Source organism: Protobothrops mucrosquamatus, unplaced genomic scaffold (genome assembly GCF_001527695.2).
Source record: "Protobothrops mucrosquamatus isolate PMUCROS unplaced genomic scaffold, P.Mucros_1.0 scaffold2139, whole genome shotgun sequence".
Lineage (NCBI taxonomy): Eukaryota > Metazoa > Chordata > Lepidosauria > Squamata > Viperidae > Protobothrops > Protobothrops mucrosquamatus.
The window spans coordinates 24,667-35,031 of NW_015388238.1; the positions used below are offsets into that span (position 1 = coordinate 24,667).

General features: G+C 43.0%; 1 protein-coding gene across 1 annotated transcript; it reads left to right on the forward strand.

Annotated features, from left to right (window-relative positions):
* Window positions 1–4,431: 4,431 nt before the first annotated feature.
* Window positions 4,432–5,400, forward strand: LOC107294871 (lysophosphatidic acid receptor 3-like). Its single transcript, XM_015824135.1, has one exon. It carries the CDS (start codon window positions 4,432–4,434, stop codon window positions 5,398–5,400), a length of 969 nt encoding a protein of 322 aa, XP_015679621.1.
* The last annotated feature ends 4,965 nt before the right edge of the window (window positions 5,401–10,365 follow it).

Sequence of the window (10,365 nt, forward strand, 5' to 3'; positions counted from 1 at the left end):
CTCGGGGCTCCGGAGGAGTTCTCACCTACATCGTCCACATGGGACGACTCGGGAACTCAACTCCTACCCCGGGCAGCTCACCTATCCCCTTATGCCCAGGGGAAGGGTATCAAGCCGTTTGACAGCTGATGCTAGCTGTCAAAACGGCTTTTACGCTGAAACAGGCGGGAGGCAGCAAACAGCTGCGTCCGACGAGGTCACCTGCCACCGGAAGTCCCGAGATGCAACCATTTTCCTTCTTATGTTTTACTCTTAGAATTAGAGTTAGAATTAGATGATACTGGGGGGGAAGGAGGAGGAATGTGCATGGGAGTTTAGTTAGACATAACAATACTGTAACTAGTGTGAGAACCAAGGTTGTTGAAATAAGAGATGATAAGAATTGGCGGGTTGGAGAACTGGAGGGAAAGCCTGCATTTCAAACTAACTGGAGAATGTGATTTATGACTGTAAATTAGAGGAGGGAATTGTGCTTTGATACTATGTGCTCAGGGGAGGGGAATTCAGATTTTGGCTTTGGCTATGTAAGTGCCGATGCTATGCTTCTCAAATAAAGATTATTTAAGGTAAACAATGCCTCGAAGTTCTTTGAAGAGTTTCATCTGTCGGAACCATGACAGGGGAATGCTGCAACGGTCGTGTGAAAAATGCATAAGTCACTTTTTTCAGTGCAATTGTAACTTCGAACAGTCACTAAATGAATTGTTGTATGTCAAGACTACCTGTATGATCCCAAAACAGGAAAAACTTCAGAGCAGTGCTTCCGGTTTAGGGATTTAATGGGATGGACGCCTGACCTAATTCTTCAGCAATGTTGCCAGCATTTATTTCTCCCCTTGGAGGGAATCTTTTGGCCTTAACCACTCCAGAGTACTAGGGGTACTAGGAGTTGAAGTCCCCGTGTATCTGGAAGGCTGCCACCGTAGAAACCTTAAAAAGACATTGCTCAGTTTGATTGATGAACAACTTGAGCTGGCATAAAGAATTTTTTTTTATTGTAGTCCAACTCTCATAAAAATTGTCACATAGGTAGTCCTCAACTTACGACCATTTGTTTAGCGGCTGTTCAAAGTTACAATGACCCTGAAAAAGTGACTTTTGATTGATCCTTTCACTTATGACTGTTGCAGCATTCCCACGGTCAAAATTCAAACAGTTGGCAACTGACATGTATTTATGACAGTTGCAGAGCCTGTATTGATTGTTATTTGTGACAGGATTGTTATTTGTGATCTTCCCAGCTGTCTTCTAACAAGCAAAGTCAAAGGGGGAAGCCAGATGTGCTTGATGACCATCTGATTTGCCTAACAACTGTACTTTAATAAGGAAAAGACTTATTTAGTGGAGCTTGATTTCTATAAAATTTGGGGATTCATCCCTGTAATTTTCTTCTTGGAGGTTGGTCATTGCTGACTTCCCACTTAGAGCTGGGGATTTCCTAGTGGTCTCCCATCCAAATATACATCAGGTCTTACTCAACTGTCTGAGATCAGCCAAAATTAACTAGGTGGTGCCACCTGCTGGTCCAATACAACCATAATTTTTTATTGGATTGTTAGACAGTATGCCACTCGAGTCACAGGTAGTCCTCGACTTACAACAGTTCATTTAGTGACCGTTCAAAGTTACAACGGCACTGAAAAAAGTGACTTATGACCGTTTTTCACCTTACAACCATTGCAGCATCCCAATGGTCACGTGATTTACATTCAGATGCTGAACATCTAGTTCATATTTATGACAGTTGCACTGTCCCAGGGTCATGTGATCCCCTTTTGCAAACTTCTGACAAGGAAAGTCAATGGGGAAGCCAGATTCACTTAACAACCAGGTTACTAATTGAACAACTGCTTAACATGATTCGCTTAACAAATGTGGCAAAAAGTCGTAAAATGGAGCAAAACTCACTTAACAAATGTCTCACTTAGCAACATAAATTGTGGGCTCAGTTGTGGTTGTAAGTTGAGGACTACCTGTACTATGAGATAGAAACATAGAAATATAGAAAACTAATGGCAGAAAAAAAGACCCAGTGGTCCATCAAGTCTGCCCTTTGAGTTTTTTGTGTGTCTGTTTTTGTTTTCTTGAGCAGCCACTTATATATTATTAAGACATTGAAAATTAAAATAAAATATCATTGTTGCTCCCCTGAGTGGTTACTCAGTTGAACTTTCCAAAGGGCTACAACATTTACATTGCTGGAAGTTTTTAAAAAGAGACTAGACAATCACCTGTCTGAGATGGTATAGGTCCTCCTGCTTAAGCAAGGGGCTGGGTTAGAAGACCTCCAAGGTCCCTTCCAGCTTTATTCTATTCTATTCTATTCTATTCTATTCTATTCTATTCTGTTCTGTTCTGTTCTGCTCTGCTCTGCTCTGCTCTGCTCTGCTCTGCTCTGCTCTGCTCTGCTCTGCTCTACTCTACTCTACTCTACTCTATTCTATTCTATTCTATTCTATTCTATTCTATTCTATTCTATTACCAATATTGGCCAGATTCCATGTAGGACTTTGTAGGTATTTTAGATGACCCCCAACATCATTGACCATGATAAGCTAAGGCAGTGAAGGTAGGACAACCAAAGGCAGTGAAGGTAGGACAAACAGGCAGAAAACAGGCAGAACGCATCCATGAACACCAACTAGCAGTCAAAAGGCAGGACGAAAATTCTTCAATTTCACAACATATAGACAGATTTAACCATAGTTTCAATTGGGAAAATGTGACCATCCTGGACCAGGCCAAGTCCCAAAATCCCAGGGAATTTCTAGAAGCCTGGCACTCTGACAAATCGGCCATCAATAGGCACATAGACATTAACAACATCTATAGACGATGCAAAAGAGACAATCAACCAGCCTCAAAGAGAAACAGACTCCAGCACCTCCCCACCAGTAATCAGCCCCCAGATCAGCATAGATTAACTCCAAGGTCACCTTCAGACCAACAATCAAGGAAGCAAGACCCCAATCAAGAAACTTCCAAAGAGCCATTAGTAAACAGCCCAACCGAAGAATCCCTAAGACCCAGACAGGCAAGACACCAGATTATAAACTGACATCAAACCGTACTCCTTACTAGCACTGATGATGTCACCTAGTTAGGGTAATGAAACATCTGCAAGAAAACAAGCAAGCTCAGAGGGCACCAAGGACCCCTCATGTCAACCCTGAGCTACAAATATTCTCCTTCATTGAAGGTAGAGATGTCCAGCCTTGGCAACTTTAAGACTGGTGGACTTCAATTCCCAGAATTCCCCAGCCTGCGTGAAGTCCACCAGTCTTAAAGTCGTCAACATTGGACACCCTTGATCTAAGGCAGGGGTCCCCAACCCCCGGTCCATGGACTGGTACCAGTCCGCGGCATGCTAGCAACCGGTCCACACAAACAAGCAAAGCCCCATCCGCGGGATGCAGGCAGCACACAAAACCACATCCCCTCCGGTCCGCAGAATAACCTCTCTCCAAGGAACTGGTCCCTGGTGCCCAAAAGGTTGGGGATCTCTGATCTAAGGGACACCAGCTTAGTGACCGCTGAGCTACAGAAGGAATGGAAATATCTCTGTTTGCTTTTCATTACCCATATTTGTCCTTTAATTAATGTCATTCCAGTGTAGGCAGCTCCACTGGGCAGAGAGATTAGCTAGAACTTATTGGATACCTTTGCTACGTGAGAACAGCCTAGCAACCTTGGAGTAAGGAGCTGATAGCCCTCCTGATTAGATGTCTGGGAGTTAATGTTTAACTCACTGTTTGGGTGATAGGAGGAAAACAGGAATGCATAATGTTGAGTCTTCTCCCCTTGGATCAGCAGAACAGGAGGTCGTTGTGCCCATTACTAGCTGAGAGCTGCAGAATAGGAGAAGAAAAAGAAGCTGTTGCACCAGACACAGAACATAGAATTATAGGGTTGGAAGGGACCTTGGAGGTCCTCTAGTCCAACCCCCTGCTTATACCATACTGGACAAATGGCTGTTCAATCTCTTCTTGAAAACTTCCAGCGATGAAGCATCCACAACCTCTGGAGGCAGGTCATTTCACTGATAGATTGTTTTCACTGTCAGGAAACCTCTCCTTAGTTCCAGATTGGATATCTCTTTAATGATCTTCCACCCATCTTCTCTTGCTCTAAGGTGCTCTGGAGAGTCTTCAAATCTTCAGGTTCATCTACGTCTTCAGCTGGGTGAGTTGTGGTCCCATATGACATGCAAGGACCATGGCTTGGAATATTTTCAATGGCGGTAAGGATCCCAGCTCTTCAATCAGAAGTTTCCTTCTAAAATCCAGATAGTGCGTGAATAAGAATCTGTGGATCTCCTGATCTCGCTTTTGATCTGGGTTCTTGGCTTCAGCCTTCCATTCCAACATCTTCCCTCTGATCTTCAGTATCTCAGCTTTAATGGTTGCCTAAGGCTCAGGGCTGATCCTCACCATGATCCGAAAGCATGATTGTTTGAACAACGTCACTGCTCCCATATGGAACTTCCACCTGGTGCTGGCATTGGGCATCCCTCAACTTGTCATCACCTTCATCTCAGCCGTCTTCAACTCAGGCGTGGTTCTTGGGGTGGTGTTCTCCAAGGACTTGCACAAACCCATCTTCATCCTTTTCTGCAACTTGGCCGTCTCCGATTTCCTCTGTGGCTCTTCGGGCTTCTGGATCGCCATGCTGTTCATCACGGACCCTCAAAGCACCGTTGTGGGGTCCAAGCAACTCCTCAGAGCTTACGCCTTCTATGCCATGTCCATCCTGGCCACCATTTACAACTTAGTCATCATTGGGATCGAACGCTACTTGGCTGTATCCAGATGCTTGAGGATGAGATACCGAATTACCAGGAACCAGATTTTGAGTACCACGTTGGTTATTTGGGCGTGTGCCTTCTCCTTGGGTTTCATGCCTCTGATGGGATGGAACTGCTTGGAGAAGGATAAAATTTCTGCTCTGTACAGTCCGTTGTGCATGGACTATCTCACCTTCATCACTATTCCTCACTGTCTAGTGGTGTTAGTTCTGCCCCTCTTCACTTACGCAAACATCATCATCTTTTTGAGGAAACACAAAGGAACTATGCAGACTCTAGGACAGTGCCAGGCTACCTGCCGTCTAGCTGAAGTCCAAGTTGCCAGAACCAGTGTATTGATTTGGGTCTTGGCTTTGTTTTCCTATGCGCCTTTCTTCGCCGGGGTGGTGTTTGATTCAGCCACTCAGCAGTGTCCCAATGAGCATTCTCGAGCTATCTATATCTTCAGAAACCTCACAGCAATGATGATCACCATTAACTCACTAGGAGACCCCATCATATACTCTCTGAATATGAAGAAGCTGGGACACAAGCTCAGGTTTCTAAAACTTCCTTCCAATAACCGCATTCAAGTACAAGCCATTGAACAGACCTGATTTTGGGTGACTCTCTGGGCCTGTGAATTTCCATCTCTTGTGAATGATCAACAACTGGTATGAGAGATGGTGCTGTCCTTTAGAGCAGTGTTTCTCAACCTTGACAATTTTAAGGCATGTGGACTTCAACTCCCAGAATTCCACAGCCAGAATTGCTGGCTGTGGAATTCTGGGCGTTGAAGTCCACATGCCTTAAAATTGTCAAGGTTGAGAAACACTGCTTTAGAGCAAGGCTTTTCAACCTTTTCACCCATTGTACCCCTTTTAGGATATGGCAACATCCGAGTACCACCAGTCGCCTAGCAAGGTGTCAAAAACTTGATGATCAAAAAAAAAAGGAAAGGAAAAAAGTGATGAAGTACAGGTAGTCCTCGACTTACAACAGTTCGCTTAGTGACTGTTTGAAGTTACAATGGCACTGAAAAAAGTGCCCCCCAAACCACAGCTGAGCAAGACACCTGCCTGCCTGCTCGGCCGTGCTCTTCCTCCTGTCCGAGGTTTTCATTGTTGTGAGCATTTCTGTTCAGGATTGGCAGCGGGGGTGGGGTGGGGGGGGTGTTTGGTTTTTATTCCCCCCATCTGCTGGGTGGTTGCAACAGGTTTTGGTCACTTCACATGACACTGGGACACTGTAACTGTCATAAATATGAATCATTTGCCAAGCATCTGAATGTAAATCACAAGACCTTGAAGATGCTGCAACATTTCAGCTGATTGGTGCTTCCTCAGGGCTCAGCAGAAGTGCCAGGATCAGTGCCGAGCTCCAGCTGGATCCTGGTGCTGATCCTGGCGCTTCCACTGAGCCCTGACAGCCCGGCAGCTCCAGCCATCTCTCGCTCAGGCTTGTGCGGTGCTGCCACCGGTTCAGCTCATTCCCCTCCCCCGCTACCACTTTTCGAGGATGGTTGCGTACTACCTGCCAGGTGCCAATGTACCACAGGTGGTACCCATACCACTGGTTAAAAAGCCCTGCTTTACAGGTCTACTCAGAAATTAATCCTCTTTAAGTCCAATGGGACTTACTCCAAAGTAACAGAATGGAAAGGGAGTGGGTGGAAGACATGTAAAACCTCGCACAAAGGGGCATGACAGAATACAGGTAGTCCTCAACTCACGACCATTTGTTTAGTGACCATTCAGGGTCACACCATTATTAAAAAAGTTACTTATGGCCAGTCCTCATATTTATGACCATCGTTGCATCCCCATGATAATGTGATCAAAATTGGAAGACTTGACAATTGGCATGTAATAGCAATGTTTGTTGCAGCTCCCTGGGGTCAGTTTCTGATAAGCAAAGTCAATGGGGGATGCCAGATTCACTTAACAACTGTATGATTCATTTAACAACTGCATGGCTGTTAATAACCAAGGCAAAAAAGGTCATAAAATGCTTAATAACCATGGCAAAAAAGGTCATAAAATTGGGCATGACTCATTTAAGAATTGGAGATTTTTAAGAAGATGCTAGACAGTCACTTGTCTGAGATGCCATAGGTTCTCCTGCTTAAGCGGGGGCTGGACTAGAAGACCTCCAAGGTCCCTTCTATTCTATTCTATTCTATTCTATTCTATTCTAGTCTAGTCTAGTCTAGTCTAGTCTAGTCTAGTCTAGTTTAGTCTAGTCTAGTCTAGTCTAGTCTAGTCTAGTCTAGTCACCTTGTTTAGCAATGGAAATTTTGGTCCTGATTGTGATTGTAGGTCAAGGGCTATTTTTTATGACATCTGCGTATCTCTCTCTCTCTCTCTCTCTCTCTCTCTCAGATCTTTTGGGAAGTACCTATCAATCTGATTTATTCTGATTGAGTTTGTAGTCCTCCCTTCTTTAAATAAGAGGATTAAAGATAAAAATGGTTGATTTTCGATGGATTCTGAATGCAGATTTACAATAACAGTTGTTCTACTGTTACCCAATTTCAGCACCTGAAGTGGCGGACAGTTCCCCGCCAATAGAAAACGGGAAGACCAAAATTGCTTTAAAACTTAAATCACAGGCGCAGTCAAGGAAATACAGTACAAATTCAGGTTGAAAATTCAAGATTTTAATGTGAACTTCCTCCATAATGAAGTATTAATCAGAATAATTATCTAATGACTACAAAAGCTTGCTTTATTATTATTTTTGCTTCTTCCTACAGTAAGTATGTTACACTTGGCTTTAAAAAGATCATTGTATTGGTGGTTATTTTCCATCAATTATATCTGTTTACTCAACGAATTGCCTGTATGATGGATCTCAGCCAGATAGCGCCTCTAATAATGAATTATGACCTACAAAAGTTTACCCAATAATTACCTTTGTTGGGCCCCAAAATTTATTGCTGACATCTCAGAAAGATGGCATGGATTGGCATCTCTCCTCTAAAACAGTGGTGAACATTGGAGAAAAAGACAAGATTTTTTAAAAATGAGATTTAAATTTAAAACGGGTAACATTCACAAAACAATGCTTAATCTGGATTTAGAAATATAAATATTGTTTTATACACGTTCGTGAACTCAAGAAATCAGAAAATGTGCATAGTGTGTTTTTATAAATTAATAAAAAGGCTTTGCTGGAGGATGCATATTGCATCTCTGTATGACCCTCCATTCCATTCTCATTTTTTGGGGATGCCTAAAAAATGACCATTCTGCTCTCATTTCTTTTGCTATTATTGTTTATTGGTCGTGCTAATAATTGTGCCTCTATCTTGCATGGATTGTGATTGACTCCCTTCATTGTGACTGTGGGAGAACACTAAGAGGAAAAAACTCATGCTGTGCAGTCCTATATATACAACTACTCAGAAGTAAATCCCATTCAGTGGGACCCATTGTGAGATAGGATTGCTTAGGACAATATCAGAGACATCAGAATGGAACTGACACTTCCTACCACAATGAAATCTTCTTCTAACATTGGAGCTCTAAACAGGGGTGTCCAGGGAGGGCAAAAAAGTCAGGATGGCAATAATAATAATAATAATAATAATAATAATAATAATAATAATAATAATAATAATAATAATAATAGAGTTGGAAGGGACCTTGGAGGTCTTCTAGTCCAACCCCTTGCTCAGGCAGGAAACCCTATTCATTTCAGACAAATGGCCATCCAGTCTCTTCTTAAAAACTTCCAGTGTTGGAGCATTCACCACTTCTGGAGGCAGGTTGTTCCACTGGTTAATTGTTCTCACTGTCAGGAAGTTTCTCCTTAGTTCTAGGTTGCTTCTCTCCTTGATTAGTTTCCATCAGTTGCTTCTTGTCCTGCCTTCAGGTGCTTTGGAGAATAGTTTGACTCCCTCTTCTTTGTGGCAGCCCCTGAGATATTGGAACACTGCTATCATGTCCCCCCTCGTCCTTCTCTTCATTAAACTAGACATACCCAATTCCTGCAGCCATTCCTTATATGCTTTAGCCTCCAGTCCCCTAATCATCTTTGTTGCTCTTCTCTGTACTCTTTCTTTCAACTGCCATCTTGACTGAACACAGAGACATGGGGCAGAAGACCCAGCTGATGACATTTGAATTTTGGAGTCCTCCTGCAAGTTCCTTTAAACTGATCTCCAGACTTCAGCTGTTTCTCTGGGCAGATTTTATTTTATTTTATTTTACACCTGCCCATATTGCTCTCCAAAGCTGACAGCCAGAGGAATGTCAAGGAATTTAGTTCCCCTTTATAGAGAGAGAAAAGAGAGAGAATGGTTGTTTAGTCCTGGAGAAGGAAAAAGGGTGACAAAAAGACTCAGAACGGCCCTGACTTGATTGTAATGAAGATTTGGATTAAGCTTTCAAGATTCTGTTAACAGAGAAAATGAAAGAAGCATTCCTGGAGTCTTGAGGTGTCCGTTTTCTGACCTGGCCTACCTCAAAGGGCTGGCAGGTAGGCACCAACAAATCTGCAAGAGACCTATTAAGCCGGATCGGACTCGATTCAGCAGACTGCTGAAAGGCGGGGACTCAGGAGTTCCTGGGGTTGCAGCTTCTGGCGTGCCGTTTGCAGAGTCTGGCCTGGAAGAGCGTGTCGTGGGAATGCAGCTCTTGCGTGTATTTCAAAGGGTGAGTGGAAGGAAAAGCCCCTTTGGGGTTTAAAAGGGCGGCTTTGCACCCTGCATCAGACGGGGCTGAATCGGGCTTGTACGCGGGACTCCCGTATGTTGTGAGAATGCAGCCCGACTACTTGCATCTTGCGGAAGCAAACAACAAAGTAATCCATTCCTTCCTCTTCTGCCTCCTCCTCCTCCTTTTTCCTCTCCTCCTCCTCTTCCTCCTCCCTTATTCTCCTTTTCCCCCTTTAATGGATTAACTTTGTCTTTTTTGGCTTCTCACAGAACAAAGAGTTGTTAGGGAATCTTTCTGTCACTGGATGCCCTCTGGATGCCCCCTCCCCATTGTGTAAATACCCCTTTGCTTCTTGACACTGTTTGTCTCCAGCTTGGCTAATGATGTCTGATTCCCATCCACAGGGATTAAAAGATTAGTTCCTTGTGATGCACTGTTTGAAATTCAAACTTTTTAAATTCAGGGGTGGGGGTGGCGTTCTTTGTCCTTTTTTTCCCCAAATGTCGGCTGTTTATTTTATTATTATTATTAATTATTATTATTATTATTATTATTATTATTATTATTATTATTATTATTATTATTATTATTATTATTATTATTATTATTATTATTATAGAATAGATTCTCCTGAAATCTCTTCCCAGTCTTTTCAAGCAGCTCTTTATTTCCATCCCCATTTAAAAACACACACACACAAACAAAATGCTTATTTCTGCATTTCAGCCAGATTCAGAATCCTGCCAGCTTTGGAAGGTGCTGGAGAATTATTATTTTTTAAAAAAAGGAAGTTGATATGGACGAGGGGAAGGAAAGGCAGAATTCTATCTCCGTGCATGTGTGTGATTGTGTGACAAACCACCTTTCAAAGTCAAGGTGGGGCTGCCTGGAGCACCGCATGTCGTGTCAACTTACTACAGG

Excerpts from the sequence above, each read along its gene's own strand:
- LOC107294871 (XM_015824135.1), top strand. The coding sequence starts at position 4,432 with ATGATCCGAAAGCATGATTGTTTGAACAACGTCACTGCTCCCATATGG.